Source organism: Vicia villosa, unplaced genomic scaffold (genome assembly GCF_029867415.1).
Source record: "Vicia villosa cultivar HV-30 ecotype Madison, WI unplaced genomic scaffold, Vvil1.0 ctg.000567F_1_1, whole genome shotgun sequence".
Classification (NCBI taxonomy): Eukaryota; Viridiplantae; Streptophyta; class Magnoliopsida; order Fabales; family Fabaceae; genus Vicia; species Vicia villosa.
The window spans coordinates 485,475-512,599 of NW_026705260.1; the positions used below are offsets into that span (position 1 = coordinate 485,475).

Genomic DNA, 27,125 nt, shown 5'->3' on the forward strand with positions numbered 1-27,125 from the left:
CAAGTTGCAAGAATAAAGGTAACAACTTTTTTAAATAGCCCAGTAGTTCTCTTGGGAAATAACGATCTTAGTTAATGAGACTGTTCTTTTGTTTTTCAACATCCTGAATGATATTTTACTCACACTGGTGAACGCAAGTTCCAACTAATGCGCATGCAAAACATGTTTTATGCTTCCTTCTGACGTGTACTAGTATGCTCTGTCCATAATATTCCCTTAACAATACTCAACTCTCATGCTTAAAAGCTTGAAGAGTGATAACAAAACTCAACTCATTGCCTAAATGCTTCTGACTGAGAACAACAATGTCTACCAAAAGTATCAAAAGATACAGGGACGGCGTACACCTCAAGTTACATGAGAGACTCTCAAAACCCTTAAACCCTAAATCCTAATTTACAAACTATGAAAGATAAAAAAATGCAAGATACTAGGACTAGGGTTGTCTATATATAGTCTTCAGAAGTCTTTAGGCTTTGAATTCTTTATTCATAAATGCTTGATCCACACGCTTGTAGATGTACCAATCTTATAACAAATTCTCCTTAAATCTTGCAACAAATCTTCAAATCTTCAATCTTCCATATATAAATATTAATTCTATTGGAGATTTGATTTTATTGTTCGAGATAAAATCATCTTGACCTGCAAAATATATTGAGATATATCTGGAATAAATCTCACAGGATCCAACTAAATCTATCAAAATTTAAACAGCTCTGCACTAATGTTCGGGGTCATGATGTTATGTCATCTGTTAGAACATCTGTCATTTCAAAGAAGCCAAAACACTCTGTTGTACCGAAATAATTCTGCTTGAAGTCTAATTCTGCTGTATCATTTAGGATGTTATGACATTATGTCTGACATCTTTACCAAAGGCATGTTTTAGCAAAATTAATGCGAACCACCCTCAAAGCTTATGGAGATAACACATTGGAACATGCATGATTTTGAAGGACCTAAACTTCTCCAATTTCCCCTTATCTAGAACAACATATTGCTACAATAATGGATCTTTGGTCGGGGCCTCCCTTTTTACTTGCAATACCACGAGTTGGGAATCTATCTATAGTTTGGTGTTTTAGGCTCCCATTGTGATTGCCAATGTGAGGTCGACGATGACAACTTCATACTCGACTTGATTATTGGTGGTGGCGAACTCATAACGCAAGGATACCATAATCAACATTCAACTTTGTTCTCCAAAATGAGATTGACCCTAGTTCCTCGATTGTTAGATGACGCGTCTATGAACACGACCTAGATGTAGGCTAACTATCATGTGCATGGATCCATTTCTATAATGAAATTTGCAAACATTTGAATTTTCAAAGCTTTCTTGCTTCAAATGAGATGTTAAATTTAGGAAATTCAATTGACCATTTTGTCAGCTATCCAGCCAAATCAGGGCAGTGAAAGACTTTCTTCCAGGGTAAATCTAATTGGCTACGATGGTGTGTGTGTGTCAGAAAGTAACGTCTCAGCTTCTCGGAAATGGTCATCAATGCCAATGCCGCCTTTTTTATATTTTGAGAGCGTACATCTGGTCTGAACAGAGCCTTAGAGATAAAGTAGATCATGCTCTAAATTGAATGCGACTCTCGCACGAGGAAGACGCTAACTGCTTCATCAGAAACAATAAAGTGAAGGAATAAGGTCTCCCTAGTGGAGGGCCGAGACAACGCTAGTGAAGTTGACAAGGGCATTTTCAAGGATTCAAATGTTTTCTCGCATTCTGGGGGTACATTCGAAGTGTGCTCTCCTTTTCAACAATTTGTAGAATGGTAGAGCATGTTGGGATGACTTTGAGATGAACCTGTTAAGGGTCGTTAGCATTCCATTCAGTCTCATAACCTCAATTTTTGTAGTTGGTGCCACCATTTGGATAAATGCTTCACATTTATCTGGGTTTTCCTCTGTGTCTATCTTTGTGAAATAAAAACCTAAAGAAATTTTATCTTTGATTCCAAAGGTACACTTCTCTGAATTAAGCCTTATATTGTACTATTAGACAACACACAAGAGAGAAACTCGTCGTGCAGTTCTTCTTTGCTAGACTCAGTGATCATATCATCCATATACACCTCTAACATTTCACCTATTTCTTATATGAACACCTTATTCATCATCCTCTAGTACGCTGCCCATGCATTTTTAAGCCAAAAGGCATCACATTGTAATGGTAGTTGGCTTGTTCGATCATGAATGTTGTTTTCTACCTATCCGGCTCATACATGGGAATCTGGTTGTATCTGAAATACGCGTTCATGAATGACAATAACTTACATCCAACTGAAGTGTCTGCCAGCTAGTCTATGTTTGGAAGGAGGTATGAGTCTTTAAGGCATGCTTAGTTGAGATTTATACACATGCTCCACTTCATCGAAGCCTTATTTACCAACATGATATTGAAGATCCATTCAATATATTTGACTTTGAAGATAAAGTTGGCTTCGCATAACACCTAAACAATTTTCATGGTTGCTTCAGCCTTGTCACATGATTGTCGTTTCATACACTAGGACACATACATGGCACTAGGATCAATAATTAACTAATGTGATGCTACACTTGGATCTATGCATGACATCTCGTAGGGAGAAATTACAAAGAGGTCGACATTGGTCTTTAGGAACTCAACGGGTCATTTCTTTACCATGACTGGAAAATCAACACCTATTCAAACAGATGGAGTCAATTAATCAACAAGATGGTCGAACTCTCTATCCTGGATCATTCTTAAGGTATTCATCTTTCCCTGGGTTGATATGCTTAACTTGTATTCCTGCAGGCTTGTGTCCTCCTACACATCAAGATTGACAACATTGGCTACATCATTGATTCCCCCTCTCATTTCCCTAGGGACTACGACGAACACTAGGAAGTTCTTTAGCATTGCCTCATTTATAAGATGAGCTCCACGCAAATTGACTTTAACGAGGATTGACACACCTACATCATTATGGTACTTTATTCTAAAATGGATTAAAGAGGCTACAACGTCTAGTGTTGCTAGGAATGATTTTCCAGGAATGCTATAATAGACGCTTTCATAGCGAACCACGAAGAAAACCACGTTTACAGTCCCTCTGTCCATCCCTTTGCCGAAAGAAACTGATAGATCTATTGTTCCACATGGTAGATTTATGGAGTCGCTGAATGCAAGAAGAGTATTGCATCACATGGCTTTAGATCTTGCATGCGTAATCCTAACTTTTAGAAGATTTCAAGATACATGAGGTCGCAAAAGTTTCGGTCATTAATGAAGATCCGCGCCATCAATTGATTGGCTATGCTGACAATTATTATTAGTGAAAATGTTGCGTTAGGAATTTCGTCCACCTTCTTGTGGTCTTAAAATCATAATATCGGTTTATCTTTCACCTGCTACTTGATCTGCATGCTACTCTATGAGGGGGGCTCTTTATCACCAAATTGCCTTTGATTAACCAAATCAACGACGACAATCAAGGATGATCCAACGTTAGAAGGACAAAGTACTTTGAGAAGTAGTATTAGGGAATAATTTCTTTATCTTATTATGGGCGTAACAACAAACATGACTTAAATTAGATGAATCTAATTGTGAAAATTTGCAGGAATCAAGAGTTCATTTCTATTGAGAGTGCCATAATTTCTTTAAAGAACCAAAATTATTTGGTGAATGGTGAAATATATCAAACATATTTAAATAAACTTTTAATATAATATAGATAAGAATAATTTGCAAAATTAATACTCTAACCCGAGAAAAAAAATGTAAAAGTGAAAATAATTTAATATCGCACATTTTCCTTATAAAAAAGTTGATTGAGACGTTTTAGATTTAGATTAGAGATCTGTCTTCACTTATTTCTTTTATTATCTTACATCATTTATGAGAATTTAATTGATTTACTAAAGTAGAAGAAAGGGAGAAAAAAATAGAAAGAAGAATGTAAGAAGACAAGGTTCATCCAGATCGGTAGTAGTGTGTAACAGTTGTTCCAGTTGCATAACACTCTTTCAACTTCACTCCAAAATTTGTGTCTCTTCAACAAATAAACATAGTTGTTACCCCCTCACATTCCCATTTCCAATTTCCACCATGCCCACAACACAAACCTTCGTTTTTCCGCTCCTCTTTCTTTTTCTGATCCTTTCTCCGTTTTGCTGTGGCGGAGACGCTACGAAACAGGAGCTATGGTGCGTGGCCAAAAACAACGCGGAGGATGCCGCTTTACAGTCGGCACTGGACTGGGCCTGCGGTGCCGGTGGAGCAGATTGCCGCCCAATCCAGAACGGAGGACCGTGCTACGATGTTAACAGTGTGCAGAATACGGCGTCGTTTGCTTTCAATGATTATTTTCTCAAGAACGGTTTGACTGATGATAGCTGCAATTTCAGTAACAATGCTGCTGTTACTTCCATTGACCCTAGTCAGTCATTTTTATCTCTCTATAAATTAATCTTGTTTTGTTTTTGATTTGGGGATTTCTGAAATGCATGCAATGTGACTGTTTTGGATGAATAAAAATTCTGTCTTTGAGGGTTTTTGGAAGATTTTTTGTTTGTTTTGTTGTGCAGAATTTTTACTCTCTTCTGGGTTTTTGATTTTCAGGTCATGATAAATGCAAGTTCCCATCTGGGTAAGTGTTTTATAATTAGGGTTTTCTTAAGTTAATTTAGTTAATCTTTTAATAATGCTGTAAAATTGATTTTGAAGGGGTTTTGTTTGAGTGAGTTGATCTATGATTGAAACTATTTTAGATGGAAATTGATCTAGAGTGATGAATGTATCTCTGTATCCGCGGTGAGTTTAGCAGAATCACTCTCGTGAGCTAATGAAATTTTGCAAAAGCTCCAATTTGGAGTTTCGACAAAATCACAATGTCACATTTGAGTATATTGAATTGTGTTGATTGGTTTTTATTGACTTAAGCTGATACACTTTTTACTAAACATGTTGTGAATTAAGCTGAAATTTTCAGTTTTAATATAATGGAACTTCGAGGTTTGGATCATAGTCTATGGAGATTGTTGATTGTGAAGGTTTAACTGGAGTCTCATTTTTTGGAAATGCAGTTTGGCGGCAATCAATGGAAGTTCTTCTGGATCAAAATCATCACCGTCTGCTGGATTGGGACCTAGCGGAAATGTGAGTGGATGCAGTAAAGCTTCTTGGAGGTGGTGGTTTTGGCTATCAGCCATCACTAATTTGCTACTCATGGTTTCACTTTATGCATAATAAAAGGAGGTGAAAGTAGGCACTGATTTGATGAAGGAATGACAAGAGAAAAAAAAAAGCTTTCCTTGTTTTTGTTCAGGCTGCACAGGTTAGAAATTTTAGGAATATTAAATTGGGTGTTACTATCAATGTAGAACAGAAGTGATGAATATATTGCTTCTGTTTTGAATATGTATCTTTGCTGGTATGTTTGAAATTAAAGTAGACCAATTTGAAAGAGATTTGGGCTTGGATACATTTATAATTTTCGTCAAATTTGTAGCTTTGTTGGTCTGTTTTCACGTAAGCGGTTTTATATCTGTTATTTCCATAGCAAAAGATAAACTAAAGTCGAGCGTTTTGATATAAGCTACAAGTTGTTTTTAGAAGTATTGCCTTCTCAGGGAATGCTACAAGTTGTTTTTAGAAGTATTGCTGCTTCTCAGTGAATTTACTATAGTAGTTTACAAGATATCCATATTTACGGTCTTGTAGCGTTTAGAAGTATAAGCTACTATAGTAAATTTACAAGAATGATCTGATCTGTTTTTAGATATGTCACGGACTCAATTTACTATAGTAGCTTACAAGATATCCACATTTACGGTCTTTGACAATATCAATAATATTTTCAATAAATGAATGCAAGACATTTCATCAAGGTGAAAAGAGTTGTGATACACACTTTATTAGGCGTCTGGTTAGATAGACGCGCACTCTTTAATTTTACATGATGACTTTGATTGTGAAATCATAGTACACATATCTTGATGTAATCATTCAACATAGTCAAAGAAAGATGATGACCACTTAGTTGAACATTGAACATGATCATCTTAGGTAGAGTAATCATTCTTTGGTGCACCTTTTATTTTTATTTTTCTATAGGTCGACATATTGGTGTTGTTTCTAGGTAAGCTATTTGACGCATCTTCTCATTCATATGTATCTACATTATGTAACCGACACTATAAAATCAGGCCTGAGGTACATGCGTCTCTCTTAAGCTATGTTTGGATTGATGGATTATAACGTGTCGCTTAAAGCTATGTTTGGATTGATGGATTATAACGCAGCGTGTCTCTTAAGCTATGTTTGTATTGATGGATTATAACGTGTCTCTTAAAGCTATGTTTGGATTGATGGATTATAACGCAGCGTGTCTCTTAAGCTATGTTTGGATTGATGGATTATAACGTGTCTCTTAAAGTTATGTTTGGATTGATAGATTATAATGCAGCGGAGTGGAACATGATGGAATGAAGTGGAGCGGAATGATATTGAGATTCCATTCCATTGTTTGTGTATATTTTATAGTTTGACGGAGTGGAATAGAATAGTTTAGTTCATTCCATTGCATGCACCCCAAATTGGGTGGAATGAAAATTGAAGAATATGATGGAATAGGATGGAATAGATTCCATCATATTCCATTCCACTCCATATACTCCCTCTGGTCCCATTTATAAGAAAAGATTCTCTTTTTAGATACATTAAATAAATAATGTATCTGGACAACATATTGTCCAGATACATTATTTATTCAATGTATCTGAAAAGGGAATATTTTCTTATAAATAGGACCGGAGGTAGTATTATTTATAAATCCAAACAATAGAATCTAATTAAATTCTACTCCATTCCATTCCATCACATTCCATTATGATATAGAGAATATTTATGTTATGTTGGGGTATATAATACGATTAGATTGCATAGTTTGGATTAGGGGTGTAAGATTAAACCGATAATTTAAATAAAAGGAAAAAACCGATTCTTTTTGGTTGGATTCCAAAATCAAACCGAATCAATAAAAATTGATATGGTTTGATTCGGTTTTAGTTTTTAAGAACTGTCAAATCGATGAACTGAACCAATGACTATAATTATGCTCTAAATATTTTATCCCATTCGTCACTAATCCTGAATTTTGTATCGGTTCAACCATTATCCATCTTTGTTTATGTTTACTTTTTTTCAGCAAAACATGCATCTAGTTACAAACTTCAAAACATAAAAAGTAAAAATCATAAATTACAAAAACTTGCTTTCATCGAACTATTACTCTCGATGTCCGCCACCACTGTTGCTCTCTCTACCGTCATTTTAATATGTTATGATCTCTTTCTTCGTGTTCAAATTCTCATTGTAAATTTTCCGTTTTTTAAACCTTTTTTTCTTCTTTCTTCAACAAAATTCTTTCTAATCTTGTTACAAAATAGTTTTGATGTGTGTTTGAGGTGTGAAACATGTTAATTTATGTGTATTACATTTTGTTGTTGTTATTGTTGTGTTTTATTTGTTAAACTTGAAATCTCTTCCAAATCTTCTAATGTCAAGTGCCAACTTTTATATTTCATAGTGAACTTATTTCATGATGCAATGGAAATCATGTCACTTTTTCTTTCGTATGAATTTAGAAAAACTTGTAACTTGTTTGACAAATATATGGTGAAATAAATTACATTAAATGAATTATTTTAAAAAATAATAGCATAAAATACACTGAAAAATACGATATGAATTATTTTAAAAAACAATAGCATAAATACACTGAAAAAATACCATAGTGGAGAATAGACTGATGAATGTAATGCTTGAAAAAAAATTGTAAATTGTTCAACCAAACTGAACCAAACCAATTAGATTGGTTCAATTCCATTTTTGAAAAATACTAAAAACCAAACCAAACCAAATCGATAGAGATATCATCGATTCAAATATTTTTTTGACCAAAAACCGGTCCAAACCAAACTGATTACACCCCTAGTTTGGATGTATATTTTTAGAAATACACAGACCTAAATTGTCCAATCCAAACATATTAAATATCCTGATGAAACAAAAAATATTTTCAAGGATTAAATATGCTCATGGTCCCTATAAATTTATATCCCTTTATTTTTAGTTTGTCAACAAATTTTTTCTAAAAAATCATCCCTAAAATTTGTCATCCACACTTTTGGTTCTTTCAGTTAACTTTTGTTAATAGAGAATAGTGCGACACGACGATTGTCATCTTTTTGCCTATTTGGACGTTAAATGGGAATTTATGATACCAACATGTAATCAATTTTTCAACATGGATTTAGGAATTCTTATATGGCAATATAAACCTAACCTATCTTCTTCATCGTAACCTAACCCATCTTCTTCATGGCAACTTCACTCGCAACTAGTTGTAACCTAGAAATTCCACATTCAAGTATTTATTATTGTTCACCCAAAAATACTCAATTCGAAATTTTATTATCCCACTTCATCTAGAAATCCTTCGTTCGAAGTCTTCTTTTTCTTTTCCCAAAAATCCATAATGGTATATCCCTTTTGTTCGTTCCTCTTTGTTTACGTCTAGAAATCATTCATGTCAACTTCATCTAAAACCAAACACATGAAATCATCAATGATGTCCGCGTCTTCTATTGAATTTTTTCCAGTAGACTATTTGGTTGTTGTGACAGTATGATGTCATACCTGTGAAAGAAAGAACCTAATAAAGGGAATTTTTTTTGGAGGTGACCCTTTTGACAAACATGAAATAATCTGATTACATTTGCTTTAAATTTTTATTAAAAGTTATGTGATATGCATAACAACAATATGTTTTGGATGATAGAATTAAGACACATGTGACCTTTTTATCTAGCATGAAGGCACATGACATGGTGTGCGTATCAAAGAAGAAAATTATGTTGTAAATGATGAAGATTTGAGAATATATAGAAGAAAGAAGATGAAAGCAAGAATATAGTATGCTTGCATTAGATGATGTAAGGGAATTATTTGAAGAATCCAAGAAGAAGAACAAAAAATTGCAAAAGAAACTAAAATCCGAGAGGATTGTCAGAAAATCAAATTGTTTTGTATTATATTATTATAGTTGTTGAACCCCTATTTCATAGAAAATATAATTGTTAAATCCATGTTTGATTATTAAATCTAGTTGAAATATACTATTATGTTGAATAGTTTATATATTGAAAAAGATTATTAAGTTATTTATGTATTAAGTTAAAATTTAGTTGAACATTTGCACATTCTGCTTGAACATTTGCATATTGATGACCATTTGCACATTGATGACCATTTGATCATCTTTGTGAGGCATAATTCCAGCTCGATGTGAAAAGGTGACATCGAGTGTGAGGCTCGACCAAGGCTCAAAGGGTGAATCCACAACATGCCTAACCTAGAGTGCATACCTTTTTTTGGATGGATCTTAACTCGTCTCCTCTAGAAAAATCTCTAGTGATAATGTTGAGCGTATGGCGATGTGGATCGCTCCCATTCCTTTTTTCTGGCTCCTCCTCTATTCTTGGTAGAGGACTTTTAACCCCACTGGCACAAAAGAGGGTGATCTTGCCCTATAGTTGTTTGACGTGCCATTAACGCAATTTCTCAAGTTTCCTTCTCGGATGAGGTACTCCATCTTTATGTCTTTCACCTTCTTTTTGGTGTTTATTTCCTTAACTTTGATGAAACACTCATTCCTCATCATGATATTCTTATAATGACTTAAAACTTCCCTAGATTACAATGAGCAAGCTTGTGGTGGAAATCTTGGGGTGTTTACTTGAAGAAAACTGTTGGGTAAACTCTATGGAGAGGTCTTGGTTGGTCACAAAAAACTTTGGAAGGTTCATATACCAATGAAGGGCCACCTTCATCAATGTTCCATAAAGGATTTTTCATTTTAAAGTTTTATGAATTAATGGCGGTAACATGCTCTTGCATGTCACTCTTTTCATTGAATGTCATTTATGAGGGTGGCTTAAAGTTATATGGAATCAGGGCGTTTTAGATATTGATAGAGAGAAGTTTAGAATCCAACACCTCTATGTTTTTAAATTCATTGTCATGTCACTGTTGTTGGATGTTCAGAACATTAACTTATAGAGTTTGATTGCCTTCTCGCGTTCTAGACATCCTAAAGCCACTCGATCCTTGTCTCACAGTTTAATATCAATTGTTGTTTGGAAGAGGTACTCCGATGATAGGTCACCATTAGATTTTGCTGTGTCGTAGATCTCAACGGTGATGATCATTTATGGTGGAATAAGATTGGAATATCTACCAAATCTCCTCATTGCGATGTATGGGTTGATTGCAGCCTTCTCTCAATTTTGGTAGAGATTTAACTTTGGATCGAGGATGGTCTACTTGTGGAATTTCACATGAATTAGGAGTCAATTTCCATAGATGACACCACCGTTCTGTTGTAGAACCATAATTGGTGTGTCATGATATTGAAGGATCTTGAATCAGTGGTGCTGATCTCCAATATGGTGGTGCCGGTAGACCTACAAGGGTAGAACTCCAACACCCAAGTCAATTCAGAACTCAAGATGAGTGTAGTAAAAGTGGATATTAGAAACGTATACCTTGAACATCACGTGTGCTGGCTTTTATACATTAGATTGTTTGGACTAGACTTACATCGTGTTAGGTTTCGCCGGTCTTGACCAACTTTGAATGAAAATTTTAATCTAGCTTTCCATATATCAAACCTATCACCATTGTGAAGGTGCATTTGGAAAAGTCCTCTTGTTAAAAATAGTTTTGGAAGTCATCCTTCTCCTAAGAAATAAGTCCTTAAACAAGAGTTAGTTTATAATACCAATTGTTGAACATGTGACTCCATACATAAGGGGAAGGGGGGGGGGGGGGGGGGGTGAATTGTGGGAGTTTGAAAAACTATGGTTTAAAACAAAATTATTTTGTAAATCAGTGTATGAAAACATTTTCATAAAAATGTTTGAATATGAAGCAGAAAGAAAATAAGCAAAAAGTAAAAAAGTTTAGGGAAGAGAGAAAATACTAGAGATTTACAGAGGTTCGATCTTAATAAAGTGACCTGCTCTTCTACCCCAATAACTAATCTTGAGAGTATCTAATATTAATTGAGAGCTTTTAGAAGGTTAAGCCCACGAACCCTCTTACACAAGAAAATTGAAATTTCAGGTTTATTTCTAACTAAACAGCGAACAACAGAACGAAGCGGTTAGTATTCATTCAAAATAATGAACAAAGATTTGAGCGGTTAGTCTCTAAGCCAAACAAAGATTTTTTACGAAATTAACTCAAACCAAGTTGGATTTTTGAACTGGCTATCCTTCAAACTGAACCAAGGTTTTACACTAGGTTGACAACGAATTAAATTGAAATTTTATACCAGGATGATCTTGAATCGAATAAAATTTTATACATGGATGAGCTAATATCCCATGTGAAGATTTTTCTCTATTTATTCTTCATGAACCAAAAATGGGAGCTTTTCTTCAAGTGGTGCAACTAACAAACCAAACAGAGACTTACATTAATCCCACCAAATGAGTTTTTAACAGGTTTACCTCCAAACCTAAACAATTACATCCTAAGGAAGTATATTTCACTCACAAGGAAAAGGAACCCATGATGAATTTACAATAATAACCCTTTCAAAACAACTTTCTCACTAAACTCAAGAACGTTTCTCAACGCGCTATGGCTAAAGAAAAAAAAATACTTTAGAGATAGATTGAGATAGAGGTATGTGAGTTATCTCAAATTTACTAGATGATAATAAATAAAAAGTATAACCTCTATTTATACGCAAAAGGATGTTTCAAAAAGGAAACAATCCATGAGTAAAATTAACTCACCTGATAGATTAAGTCCTAAGTCTAATCGATTAGGTACTACAAATAATCTATTATTGCTGCAAAAAATGGAAGGTTTGGATAGAGAGCTGTTACCTTTCAATAAGAGACTGTCACAATCGATTATATGTTTATTTAACCCTTGCCTAATCGATTAGGCAGTTCAAAAACTTCCCTAATGAATCTGACAATTCCTAATTCATCTCGCGAGACTCCAAAAACATTTTAGGTGTCTTTATATGAAAAATATAGGGTTTCAAAAATAGTTTTTGTGTGTGTGTGTGATTTTTCCATGCTACTTCTAAAAATGCCCCCGTGTATTTACAAAACACTTATCACTTAATTAGACATGAATAGACGGGCTTTCACACTTCCTTTCTTTCACACCCTAAAGCTTCAATTCTTGTCACCAGATATTCCATTCACATAAGAACATCACTTGAATCTTCTTGTGGATGAGGCTTGAGATATCTTCCAGTCAACACCATCATCATAAGAAATCACAGGCGATCATAAAACCCTAGTTCTTTAGCTTAATTTAGGGGAATAACTTGATCAACGCTCTTTTGTATTTCTGACTACTTAAACTAGCTTTAAAACTTGCTTGTCTTCATGCATTAATGTCTTCACAAAATATTTAAAGGATGTCACATCATCAGGTATTGTCATCATCAAAACCATGATGCTACCAGGGCATTGCACATCTTGCTTATCTATAAGCTTTAATCACTTTATACTTGCAAGCAAATAGTTCCACAGATTCTCCGAAGATCAACCAGTCCTTGACCAAGAATATTGATGTTGTGACACGGGGCAAGGGGTAAGGACGGAAGTAGCAAGGAAGAGGAGGCACATAAAGGGAAGCGCCAAGACAGTGTATCCATCACAAGAGGCTCCTTGCATGCAAATGCCCCATCCAAAGGGAAGATGAAGAAGGAGACTGCAGAACTAATGACTATTAATAAGAAACTCGTAAAATACATCAATCAAGGGCCCAAAAAGGCCGATGTTTGGATTCTGCGCTAGTGAAAAGGTCAGGGGAATCACGAATTAAGTATTTTTGTTGGTCATAACAATCACAATTGGTCACTTTGATGTTTCTCGAATACTAACTGACGATTGAAGCTCTTGAGACACGATGTATTCATAAATATTGAAGAAGACGGGCCAAAAGGAAAAAAGTTATGGCTTTATGAGGGATCCGATATGCAAGCCTTCAGTACCACAATAACCCGATCTTGGGGAAACATCAAGTTGATGATTACCATGAGGGGAAAGGGAGAGATGTTAGAACATTCGACTCACGGTTCCAAATGGTTCCCTTTAAAAGCGTCTAAAATTGTATCCTCGACAGACCCTTCGCAACAATCTTTGATGTTGTAGCATCCCCAGTTCACCTCAAGTCAAAGTTTCACAACTTCTATTGTGAACTAGTCACGGTAAATGCCGATCTTACTGAAGCAAAGAGAATCTAGCAAGCCTTGCAACAAGACCAGAAAGAAAGAGAGTGCAAATCCATGGAGATTAACATAACCTCCCTGACTGACCAATTAAGCTATATGCATATTCCCATCCACCAAGTAAGGTAGGTCACTTCATCCAAACACTCTAGTCTTCAAAGATCATCATGAAGAAGTAGATGAAAAAACATCTAGAGTACAAAGTACATTTGGCGCAAGTTCCTAATGACGATAACATCACATCGCAAATTTTCACTTCCACCGAGTAAAAACCAACAAAAAAAAGGAAAGCACGACAAAACCCTCATCCTTCAGAGCAGGGGAAAGGGCTTGGGAGGAAAACTGTTCTTGGTTGTTCAGAGGGCCCAATAACTACGACTCAAAAGGTAAAACAATCCACTAAGTCAAGCAAAGACAAGTGCCTTCTCCTAACCAAGAAAACAAATAATCTTAACATAAAGATCAATCAAACAGATTCTCACATCCCACGATGATAAACGAGCAAACTATTATAAAGGGAGAATGCACCATTTTTCAGGTAATCCCAACTGAAATTCTATTCACCTCATCTTACTCTCATACTAACTTGAGAATTGAAGTGTTAACATTACAGGTTTGCTCCTCCACCATACTGAAAACTCGATTCAATCGTTCCAACCCTTATTCATTGTTCACCGGTCAACTCTAATTCTCGCGCAAAACAATATATATTAATTAAATTATAATTAATTTGAAGAAGGGTGGTTGAAGAAATTATATTTGCAATTTAAAGAATTTAGTATTCATATTGTAACGTATTTAAATTTCAGAAGTTAAGATTAATGAGAAAAAATAAAATGGACTATTCCGACTTGTTTAAGTAATATAAATATTCTCGCTTTTAATCAAGGTCGGCCCTAGGTCTGGGCAAGCAGGCCCATAACCCAGAGTCTAAAAAAAAAAGGGGTCTAAAAAATTTAAATGTGGGTTTTTGTGAATTATAATGCAAAATCATTATATATATTTTATTTTGAAATGCTACGCGTGCGGTCTTCATGGTGCAGCGGAAATGAGCGTTTGTATCATATTTGATGTTGTGGAATCGAGCCTTACTGGCAGCTTTAATGTTTTTAATTAGTTATTTTGATAAAATGACAAAACTACATGGTACAATGATTGAACCTAGGCACTGTAACTTAAAAATTTGGGTTAATACCTATTTTCACCCCTGCCATATGGGGTCGGTGTGAAAAATCCCCCTGCCAAAAAAAATTGCAATAATTGCCTCAACAAATTTTAAGAGTTTCAGTTTATACCTTTAGCAGGCCACGTCATCAAAAAGTATGATGGGACATATTTTTTTAACTTTTTAATGAATTGTTTTTCCACCTCATATAGTAATCCAATATAATGACCTTAATACCCTTAGTTCCTATATCCACAAAAACCCAGAATTTTTTGTACCCTAACCCATACTTTAGTTCTTGAATCTTCTTCTTTCCATTTCTCTGAAGCTTGTGTTTTTTCATCACCAACATAAACCCACAGAATCTCTTCCGAAAATTCTTTAAACTAACTACACAATACTATTTCAAACTATAAAATAATCAATTTGCAGGAAACTAAACTTCTTCAGTATCACTTCTTTCCATGTTACAGTAAAGAAACAAAGTTTATCTCCAACAATTAGCATTACAAACCAACTTCAAATTTCATAATTTCTCTTATGCACACATAACTAATTTTTAACCCATTTAATATTACATACATAAACCAATTTGTCACAACAAATTACATATGAAATTGAAGCAGAAAAAAAGATTCTGTAGTTGCTGTTGTTGTTTCAGATCGCATTCATACCATCGACGGAACAACCAAACTCGCCGACACGAAACGCTAGATCCACCGCCACACAACCGCCCTGACCACCTCCATCATCACCGCTGCTGATACGCCATGGATCATACGCCGTACTCCCTCCGTTGATGCTCCACAACTGCCGTCGCAGCCCACAAGCGATTCGCCACTTCGACGAACCCACCGGACACATCCGATGTCACCATGCTCTCCACGTAACAACGCATCAGCCGCCAATCTCCGAGTCGAGCCACGCAGCTTCCATCGGCCGGCCACCTACGAGCGAAGCTTTCCTATCCGGTAACAATTCATGACTTTTGGCTTACCTTTTATTGATGTTTGGTTTGGGTATTTTTGAGTGGAGACTGCACTAAGGTTATGCTTGTTGATTTGAGTGGAGAAAAAAATGCAAGCTTCAGAGAAATGGTAAGAAGAAGATTCAAGAACGAAAGTATGGGTTAGGACACAAAAAATTCTGGGTTTTTGTGGATAAATGAACTAAGGGTATTAAGGTCATTATATTGGGTGAATATATGAGGTGGAAAAACAATTCATTAAAAAGTTAAAAAAAAATCTGTCACATCAGATTTTTTGATAATGTGGCCTACTAAAGGTACAAACTGAAACTTTTAAAATTTGTTGAGGCAATTATTGTAAATTTTTTGGCAGAGATTTTTCAAACCGACCCCATATGACAGATTGACAGGGGTGAAAATATGTATTAATCCTACAAATTTTCATATATTAACAACTGAATTTAAATTTTTTCATATATTAACAACTGAATTAAATATTTTCATTGTTAACTGAAATTTTTTATTATATATAAATCTTAATTTTATTAAGCTTTCTAATTTTATTTCTATAATATTAATTTTATTATTTTATATTATTAGTGATTTGCTCTTGTTTTATAAAAAAAATATATTGTTAAATTATATTTTATAATAATATATTTAAAAAATTGGATATTAATATTATTTTTAATTAATTCTTATGAAAATATGGATAGCAAATAAAATTTATAAGTTTAAAACAATTTGATTTAAGTTAGTCTAACCTAACTCAATCTTTATAAGATTTTATAAAATTTTAATTAATTCAACTTTTTTTATACTATTACATCAATTGCAAAAAAATTTGACGGTTTACCAAAGTGTCACAAAACAACTAAAAAAATTCTCTACAATTTCCACTCTCCTAATACCGAGAAAAGAAAAAAATGGTAGACAAAGTTAATTTAAATTATTAATGTTTTTTTTATAAAAAGATAAATTATTAAATTTATTTTATGATAATATATTAAAAAATTAACAATATTAGTATCATGCATAATTAAATCTTTTGATTAATTTTTTATTTTTAAGTGTCCATTGTTGTTATTTGTGTTGGGTCTCTAAAAAGGAAAACCCGTCATGCAACTTATTAAAAAGATTAACGTTACAAACATAAACATAAAGTAACATAAAAAAGAAACCAATTTTTATTCATAAATAAAACTTGAAAAACCATTCCAAGAAAATGCTCAAACTTAAAAGATAGGAGACATGATTTTCCCTGGTCTACTTTTCTTTCCTTTAAAAGATAATTTTGTTCCTTATCAACCAGAAACTCACCACCACTAACCAAATAATTTCTCACCCTACCAATTTTCTTGTGCATTAATTTTTCATAAAGCTATACTACTAGAGAGTTTTATGTTGATCAATTTGCCTTTTCAGCAGCCCTGTAGGACAAGCTATTCTAAGTTATAGGATTAGGATTAGGAGTAGAAATATGATTTAAAGGAAAGTGAACATAAATACTAGTAATTACGTATTACTTAGGCAAGTTTAATTGTAGAAGCTAGAAGCAGTATCCATTTTCAAAATGCTAACTAACATTAACTAGCCTATTCAGAAAGTTAATTACAAGTAACTTGTTACATGTCTAGAACCGTCCTTCGAAATTTTATGAAGTCCAAGTCACGAAAATAAAACTTATACTACTATACTACTGCCTTTAAATTTCCTATGTAGTTACTATCTATATACTATGCTAGTATATAGCTTTCAGCCCTTGACATTTTTGTCCCTTTCTTATACACCATAATTTATTTTTCTTTACTGCTATTTAATTAGTAAATTATGTGTACCGTACGGTATACTCCCCTTCAACATACATGCATATATTTATTAATTTATTTTTAAATTTGTCTGTTATGAACAACCCTCTACTGTATGATAGTTTTATTGTTGCGGTTGATTCTATTAGAATTTTATCATTTAATTAATAGACATTAAAAAAGAATTATTTTCAAGAAATGAAAGCTTTTGAAGAAAAATAAAACGAATTTAAGAACTTGTTGGGAAACAAAGAGGTAAAACGTCAGCAAAGGGGTCTATATAGAGAAACACAATCCATATGGCCTTTTGATTAGGATGGCAAATGGGCATGTTCGCTCCGCAAAAAATCGAACAAATATGGCAAAACATATATACTTAAAGGTACGAGTCTAAAATTTTGGTAAGCCCCGCACTAAAAGTGAGGGCGAGTACTGCACACCTTTAAGATCTAAAATTACAAAAATTCATGTAAATGCATATGATTATAAAAAAGGGAGCAGGCGGAGCGGACACATTAGATGCTGCATGCTTAAATCTTTAGTCTGTCCTCACACTAAAGTGCGGGCGAAACAAACATGTCCAACGGGCGGAGTTTGTTTTGCCACCCCCACCATTGATCATTACAAGATCAGACTAGTGACAAAGTGATATCCTCAGACATATGACTTTGATTATGAAGAGACATTTTCTCTGGTGACAAAGATGAATAATATTCAGGTATTATTATCTCTTGCTATCCATTCTCGTCAAGACTTAGTCAATTTGATGTAAAAAATATTTTCTTACATGGAGGCTTTGAGGAGAAGGTGTATATGTAGATTCCATCAGGCTTTGATCTTATTGGTGGAAACAATAGCGTGTGCCAATTGAAAAAGACCTTATATGTGTTAAGCAATCACCTCAGGTCTCGTTTGAAAGATTCACAAATGTCATAGTGTGCTTGAACAATAAACAAAGTAAAGAAGATCACACTTTGTTCTTCAAACATTCACTAAGAAAAAAACTAATTGTAATTCTTTTTTATGTTGGTGTATATATTGTTATGTTTGATGATTTGATTGCGAGACAACTTCTCTAACAAAAGTTATCAAGAGAGTTTGAGATGAAAGACCTTTGACAACTCAAATATTTCCTTGGAATTGAGCTAGCCTACTTAAAACAAGATATTTTTATCTCTCTAAGAAAATATGCTTGATCTTATGCACGAAATAGGAAAACTTGGATGCAAACTAGCAAATGTTATTTCCTTGGAATTGAGCTAGCCTACTTAAAACAAGATATTTTTATCTCTCTAAGAAAATATGCTTGATCTTATGCACGAAATAGGAAAACTTGGATGCAAACTAGCAAATGTTACATTGAGCAAAACTTTAGGATAAGCCTCAAGGAGAGAAGTATCAAAATTGACAAGAGTCTGTATGAGAGATTAGTGAAAAAGTTTATTTAGTTAGTATATATATTAGGTCAAAGTTGGCTTATGCAGTGGTCAGCCAATTTATGCATGATCTAAGGGAGAGTGCAAATTGTAGAGCTTGTTCAACAATATCTCAAAGCCACTTCAAAGAGATGACTCTTTGTTTAAAAGAGGGGGAAATCTAATTATTAGAGTCTTTACTGAGGCTAATTATGCAAGTTTAATGAGTGATAGAAGAACTATTTAAGACTACTATCCACTCTTGTGAGGGAACCTGATTAGGAGTATGAAACAAATGGTAATTGCTTGTTCAATTGTAGAAGTTAGAGTTATGGTACTAGAAATTTGTGAAGTATTGTAGATGAAACAAGTGTTGGAAGATTTGAAGATATATTGTCAACGTCCTATAAAGTTGTTTTGCAATAATAAATCAGTTATCATCGGTATTGTACATAATCATGTTTAGTATGACAAGACAAAACACTTTGAAATTGACCAATATTTCATCAAAAAAAAAAAATTAGATAATGGATTGATAACTACAACCTACAAATTACATTTCAACTAGTATGTGTTATCTAATGATTTATCAACATAACGTTTCAACTAACTTACTTGCAAATTTGAAATAATTGATATTCATTCATCAACTTGAAAAAAAAATAGTATAAATTATATATTAAATATATATAGTAATTTGTAGGATTAGAGGGACATTAACACAATTTATTAAATTTATTTTTTCTTTCTATTTAAACAGAATTATTTTTCAATAATTTATCATAACCTTATTTTATATCATAGAAATTTTTGAATTATATATTTGAGAAACACTTAAAATTAATTAAAAAAAAATTGAATTAGAGTTCTGAAACTTTGAAGTATGATTCCCCATGAACCGACATGTTATAACTTCTTGTTTTCACCAGTTATCAAATGAATTTTGCTATTCTCAACATTCACCTAACAGTGAGAAATATAATCCACAAGTTATATATATGGTTCAGTATAACAATTTTTAAACAAATTTTATGAATCACAAGATGCATGAAAGAAATTTAACAAGGAATAAGGAATGGAGAAATAACTGAATTGCTAGATTTTCTAAGTTTTATTCATATTATATAAGATAACAACTTTGTGCTAATATTATCCATGGAATAATACCTTAACAAAAAATAAGAATATTCAAGAAAACATTGCTCAGTTGTTGTTAGGAGAAACAGAAGAAGGCCTATTAGAAGAAACTCCATGACCCTCTTCTCCATCTTGAACTGTATCAAGAATGCAGAAACCTGGTAATCCATCAGAAACAAACCTGCTTCCAAAGATTGAAGCTTGATGATGAACTTGTTGTGATCTCTGATGAACCTCTGAAGAAGAATCCATAGGAATTTCATTCCAAGATCGAACTGACTGCGAAAAATTCGACTCAAGTGTCTCGTTTGGAGTGTAATCTGAACCTTGTCCTAGAAATGGATTTGAGTTTACCATGAACCCTACTTTCTGTATATAATCATTAGTTGTTTCATTGCTCCAATTCCCATGATACTGGTTATTATCAAAAAGTGTTTGGTCATGGTTTTGGTTTTGGTTTTCACATGGCTGTTGTGATTGCCAAGGAATGAAACCATTGTGATCTTGGAAGGAATGAAGAGAGAGTCCAAGGTTTTCAGAAGGGTAGTTTTGAAAATTGATAGATGAAGAATTAGAAGAGGTAGTTGGAAAGAAAGGTATAGGATCAGTAATTTCAACGTTATGTGGAGAAATGAAACCTGAACTAGGGTTACCTTGATCTTCACTCAATTGACTTAACAGATGAAAATTGTAAGCATTTGATGATTCTCCCATAACCATGTCAGTTGAGAGTGCAGCTACATTCTGTTCTTCCTCTTGAGGGTTTAGGGTTTGAGTTTCGCCGGTCGGTTGCCACGAAGAAAGCTCGGCGAGCTTGTCAATGGAAGGTTTTGCTTTTCTGATGAGCCAGTCCACTGCTCTACTTGGTCTGTCATAGCCAAGACGATCTTGAACATCGTAGAATTCAATGGCAGTGTGTGCTGAGAGACGAACCCTGCGATCGCGAGGTCCTTTCGATGTGTAAACCTTGCTGTGACGATCTTTCTTACCGGAGGATCGAACTATGTGTCCTCCTCCAACTTGAACTATCTCTCCTCCGGTGTTCCTCATCTTTATTTCTCTTTGCTTTCAATGAAAAGTTGTTTCTATTTTGGTGGGGCTGGATATTTATTGATAATGAATAAACACTAGATGAGAGAGTTGAGATCTCCTTTAACTTAACTGTAAAATTTAAGAAAGGTGTAACTTATTTTAGGACAACAAAATCCTTACCAAAAAAGTTTAAGACGTGGTTTTAAATCGCGGGCACAAGTTTTTTGATGCGTTAGCCTCTACGATTACATTAAATTGCATTAAGTCAAAATTAGAGTATGATATAAAACCACGTATGTAAATGCATTATACACCACGTCAAACAATTTTGTTTACATTTATTAAAAATCAAAATTTTAGAGGTTCAAAACTCAAGTAGTTTTTTTTCATCTTTATATATGTTTTTCAACTTTGTATTTAAACACCCCCTCAATCAAAATTTAATTTAGAGAGCAAGTGCATGCCGCAATAATGGTAATAACGGTAACTACTAGCATATTTGGATTGACTTTTGGAAGATTCGTAATCAATTTTAGAGATGTAGAATTGATTCTGAGTGATTTTGAGATGTTTGTTTTATTAAAAGTATAATTGATTCTGCCTCCAGAAATGATTCTACTTGAAGCTAGAATTTGTAGCTTCTACCTCCAGAATTGATTCTGTGTGATTTTTACACTAAAATTTATTATTCAACTCTCCTTTACTTAAATGTATCCAAACATGAATCAATTTTGTTAAACTCAATTATGTTAAAATCAATTTTATCAAACTCAATTCTGTTAGAATAAATTTTATTCACCGCCAATCCAAACATGAATCAATTTTGTAAAACTATTCTTTGAGTGATCTCATTTTAAAATATATTATTGAAGATAAAAGTAAGTGAATGTGATAGCTCAATTGATAAATGTTAGTTTAGTTAAATGAATATAACGATTAATTTGTGATATATATATATATATATATATATATATATATATATATATATATATATATATATATATATATATATATATATATATATATATATATATATAAGTGAATGTGATAGCTCAATTGATAAATGTTAGTTTAGTTAAATGAATATAACGATTAATTTGTGATATATATATATATATATATATATATATATATATATATATATATATATATATATATATATATATATTTACTTTCGATCAACCACTCTAGAGAAGCTACAGTCCTTTTAGAATTATCTCAACACTTAAGAACTGTCCTGCATATAAGTACAGAGGACCCAAACTCCAGATACATTGGACGGCTCTCAGCAATTCACGCTAAACAAATAGCAGTTTGTTATTTCTTCTCCAATATACATATAGGGAGCTTATTAACTCAGGTACTCAGTTTCAATTTCAAATTCAATTCACTATTCTCCCGCATATACTGATTTGAGCATTAGAGTGTTAACCTTGCAGGTCAACCCCTCTCCGCCACATCGGAAGCTCAGATTCGTTGTTATCTCCTATCATCACTCATTTTCTGGTTGCAGTACGGAACAGTGAAACAGTCCGTGGGAAACGACTTTTGATTCCCGCATTTTCCACGATCTCATGTTTACTCTTCGATTTGTTAGTTGAAACCTTTTCAGGTCATCGAATTAAGAGCTTTCAAAATCGAACATGAAGATTCATCGTGTTCGATCCAATCAAATAGCATATCCACTTTGATTTCTTAAATTTCCAACTCTGATCCCTACACCTCTTGGTAATGGCTGGATCCAAAGCTACTCGCTTCGTCGCAACACGAAAAGTCATTGTCGCAGCTCAAGTAGTAATTAACCACCCACCTCCACATTCTCCACAAGGCATTATGAATTTAGGAGCAAAGGTTTCGTTGCATCCAGATCTTTTTGAGGTTCCTCAGATAGCTACATCTGTCCAAGTGCCTCCGATTGGACCTTCGATTGCGAGTGAACCTTATGTTGCAAGGAACCGACGAATTATTGAGCAACATATACAACATCGTTCGACAGTAGAATTCACAAGCAATAGAGAAAATGTTACTTCATCTTAAAGAAAGCTTGAACAATGTGCCTCCACGAGGAAACACTGTTCAAAAGGCTATATCAAATAGAACTCAAACCACCATTCTTGAGCTGACCACACCAAAGAAGGACGAAGCTTTGAAGTCAAAGAATCATTAGAGGAGTAAGAAGCACCACACTCCTCTCCAAAGTCTTGAAGGAAATCGAGGTAGCCACGCTCCTCCCCTAGATCAGGCAGAAAACCAGTTATTAAAGAATCATCAGAAGCCTCATATGTGAGCCCGAATTCTAGATAGCAGGATAATGAAGTCCATGAAGAAACCTCCCAAGTTGACCGAATATAACAGAAATGAAGATCCAGACGAGCATGTACAACTCGTCAACAATCACTTGAATTACTTCAGTGTTTGCGAAGCCTCCAAATACAAATTGTTCACTCTACCTCTTGTTAGGCCAACCAGGTTATTGTTCGAGGGTCTTCCAGATGGGAAGTATTTAATCCTGAACAGATTTGTGTGAATGTCTCACGACTCACTTTATCGCCTAGAAATTTAGGCAGCCTGTGAAGCTAGTTACTTTGAGCGGGATCGTTCAAGGGAAGAAGGAGAGACTACAATTTGGCATCGACCTATTTACACTAGTATCCATGGAAGTATAGGGAGTGGAAGAAGGCCTCGAGTATTGGATCTTCGAAAACGGCCTTTTGCGAGATCATCGCTTCCGATTGAAGCTTTGGAGGAAAGGAACATGGACCACACAGGAAATATTGAGCATGATTCAGTCTTACATGATTCTAGAAGAAAAGCTTAATACACGGTCTGACAACCTCGCTTCCGCTGACACTAACCTAGCCGCCCAACAGAAAAGGAGTCTCATCGTCGAGAGGATGAGTCTAATCGAGGAATGTAGAGTCGATACGATAAATACACCCTAATGAATGTATCACTGGGAAAGATCTATCAAGATTGTCCTAGCACAAAGTTCCAGAAGGGAGGAATCAGAGCTCCATTTCCCATCCAAGAATTGTCTAAAGCAGACAAGACGAAGTACTTCCGCTTCTATAAGAGACATGACCACAACACCGACGAGCGTATCCAACTAAAGGATTCAAATGAAGAGTTGATCAAGAGAGACCAACTGTTTGAGTACGTGAAAGAGGGAAAAAGAAATGGGGGAGTTGCCCAAAGCTAAATCTCCCTCGAAAGCAAAGGGAAACACCAATATAATGTTGTCATCACCGTAGGAGCACCACGAGCAAACCTCCCCTCTAAGAGAATCATGAAGAGAAAGATCGCTGAGATGTTGGTCGTCCATAAAAGGATGAAATGGATGTTGTTCGTGTGTGTGTGTGTGTGTGTATATATATATATATATATATATATATATATATATATATATATATATATATATATAATTAATTAATAGTTTTCAATTTATTTTTGAGTTTAATGGATATGCACTGACAGTGTAAAATAGTTTTACACTGTCATCCAATAGAAAACAAGCAATCTGCCATGTCATTAAAGCTTTTTTAAAATAAAAGTGTTGTGTAATTGGATACATGAGTGTGATTGGTTGACAGTGTAAAACTATTTTACACTGTCAGTGCATCACCCCTTTTCTCTTTATTTTTTCTCTAAAGGTTTATGCAATGGATGTTGTTCTTTTGTTAAATTTAAGTATTAGTGGTTAAATTTTACATCAAATATAGATGATGAAATGTTATATTTATAAACGAGATGAGATGATTTATGATGTATTAAAGTTTTGAAAGAATACGCGTCAAAATCTTTAGAATTCTAAACGTTTTTGCTATCAACATTAGTATGCATCAAGGCTACTTTTGCATGATGGTCCAAAACACGCATGCGATTGTAATCTTTCAGATTCCTTTTATCCAAAAACAACAGCACTCGCAAAGACACATGAATACATATACATACAAACAAAATATAAAAGTGTTTGTTCATATGACATATATCTTTATCGGTTATTCTTCTACAATTCTACACAAAGTAAAGCGACAGAGTTATAACAAATAAGTTATTAGATTTATGATATCTTCTTTCTACGTGTGAATTCGAGATTTTGAACATGAGCGTACATCGGTACATGTATTTCAAAATGAAACAGATTCATTGTATTATTAAAGGCCAGTAATAAGTTAAGTGGGTGATAACAAAAACTATCAAAAGAAAACATTGAACTATGACTTAATTTACTTTGAGAGGTGAAGAGATATCACATGGGTGTGGTTGGACATAGCGAGGGAAAAAAAGTTATATACTGCTATCATGTTTGTTTACTTACACCATTAGTAGCTTTAGCAAGAATGTGTGATTTCTTCTAATCCAATGTTAAATTTATATTTATTACCATTTTTTACCTTTAACTTAACTTTATCTTCCAAAGAAGGCGAATCCTTAAGATTTGAACAAACTTTCAACCAATTTGTCTAATAGGTAGTGTCTATAAAATTATCACTAAGTTCCTGTCTAAGAGCATCTTCAATGAGGGAGGAGAACTTATTTAAATTGCCTGAGCTATTTGTGAGATCAAATTGCCACATTGCATTTAAGTAACATTTAAGCAATCTAAACTAATTTTACTCCAATGGTGATTTTAATAAGCAATTTATAAGTGGTTCAATCAATTTATATTTGACCCCACAAATTATCAAAATTAATATTATTTAATGATAAGCAACCCACTTTTTGGATTGCTTCATGATGCAACTTACACAAATATTTAAGCAACGGGAACGTCACGTGTATCAACTCCAATGGTAAAAATGCTAAGTTTCGGAACTTATAAATCCTAGTGTACATAAAGCAACTCTCATTAGAGATACTCTAACAGGTTAAAGAAGGTCTTCAGGAAGCTTATATCCCGCAATTAAACTATTTATTTTGAGAATAGGAACATGTTAAATGGTGTTTTGTTCGTGAACGAATTGATAGAGTAAGCTAAGGTTAAAAAAAGATACGTTCTTATTCGAATTTGATTTGGAAAAAGCCTTTGACTCAGTTTCTTGGGAGTATATGTTTTATCTTCTCAGATATAACATAATGCCATTGTAGAGCATTGTAGAAGATGAAACTGAATTGGCGGAAAAGAAAAGTATTGTAATTGAATTTGATTTTCACTGTATGTACAAGAAGCCATAGAGGTCATATATATATTGGACCTAAACAAGCTCAGGCCCATAGTAAAGTAACCTAGTAGAATAAGCCCAATGGAATATAACTGTCATAATAGCCCCCCATAAGCTAGGAGTATATGCAATGTAAGCCTAGCTTAGAAATATTATCCAAAAAAGGAAATGTATCTAACGGTTTTGTAAAAACGTCAGCGAGCTGTTGAGTAGAAGTCACAGGAAGGAGATGAAATAGGCGCTGTTGTAGCTTCTCGAACTAGGTGACAATCGAGGTCTATGTGCTTCGTTCGTCTGTGAAAGGAGGAGTTATTGGCAATGTGTATAGCTGAGGCATTATCGCAATACAAATTGGCAGGCGTTTGAAAGGGAATGTTGATGTCATTGAGGAGGTTGGTAATCCATTGAATTTCGCAAACAGTTGTTTCCATGACATAATATTATGCTTCTGTTGAGCTGCGAGAGACGGTCGGTTGTTTCTTTGACTTCCAAGAAATGATAGAAGGTCCTTGAAAAATGCAATAGCCAGTAATGGACTTGCGAGTATCAAGGCAAATGGCCCAGTCAGAATCTGAGAATGCTTTGAGTTGTAGAGGTTGTTTGCTTGGGAGGAACAATCCTTGAGCAGGTGCAGACTTGAGATAACATAGGACATGTAAGGCAGCTTTATAGTGAATGTCAGTTGGAGATTGCATATGTTGACTTAATTGTTGTACAACATAAGCAATGTCTGGGCGAGTGTTGAGGAGATAAATTAATTGACCAACGAGTCTTCTGAATTTTGTGGGGTCAGTCATGATGCTTCCTTTGTTCGCAGACAGCCGTGTGTCACAGGCCATTGGTGTATTTGCTGGTTTGCAGGCAATGAGACCTGTTATGGAAGTAAGTCAAGAGTGTATTTTCTCTGGTTGATGTTGATTCCATTGCGGCTCCTTGCAATTTCAAGCCTCGGGAAATACTTTAATGGCCCGAGATCCTTCAGATGAAAATGTTGATCCAATAGTTGTTTTGTTTAAGTAATGATTTGAAGATTATTTCCTGCAATTAGCAAGTCATCAACATAATCCAGAATTAGAGTAAAAGATTTTGCAGAATTGTGTATAAATAATGAGTGGTCACAACAGCATTGTCT

At 34.2% G+C, this 27,125-nt stretch overlaps 2 protein-coding genes across 2 annotated transcripts; one reads left to right on the forward strand and one right to left on the reverse strand.

Annotated features, from left to right (window-relative positions):
• Positions 1-3,878: 3,878 nt before the first annotated feature.
• LOC131629476 (PLASMODESMATA CALLOSE-BINDING PROTEIN 5-like) lies at positions 3,879-5,511 on the forward strand. Its single transcript, XM_058900261.1, has 3 exons — positions 3,879-4,421; positions 4,604-4,631; positions 5,068-5,511. Exons 1-3 carry the CDS (start codon positions 4,091-4,093, stop codon positions 5,228-5,230), a joined length of 522 nt encoding a protein of 173 aa, XP_058756244.1. The 5' UTR covers positions 3,879-4,090; the 3' UTR covers positions 5,231-5,511.
• A 14,251-nt stretch (positions 5,512-19,762) lies between these two features.
• On the reverse strand, positions 19,763-20,987 carry LOC131629477 (transcription factor TCP10-like). Its single transcript, XM_058900262.1, has one exon. The coding sequence runs from the start codon at positions 20,847-20,849 to the stop codon at positions 19,866-19,868; it is 984 nt and encodes a 327-aa protein (XP_058756245.1). The 5' UTR covers positions 20,850-20,987; the 3' UTR covers positions 19,763-19,865.
• Positions 20,988-27,125: the final 6,138 nt, after the last annotated feature.

Excerpts from the sequence above, each read along its gene's own strand:
- LOC131629476 (XM_058900261.1), top strand. The coding sequence starts at position 4,091 with ATGCCCACAACACAAACCTTCGTTTTTCCGCTCCTCTTTCTTTTTCTG. Across the intron at positions 4,422-4,603 it reads TGTTACTTCCATTGACCCTA|GTCATGATAAATGCAAGTTC; the intron begins GTCAGTCATTTT and ends TTTGATTTTCAG. Across the intron at positions 4,632-5,067 it reads AAATGCAAGTTCCCATCTGG|TTTGGCGGCAATCAATGGAA; the intron begins GTAAGTGTTTTA and ends TTGGAAATGCAG.
- LOC131629477 (XM_058900262.1), bottom strand. The coding sequence starts at position 20,849 with ATGAGGAACACCGGAGGAGAGATAGTTCAAGTTGGAGGAGGACACATA.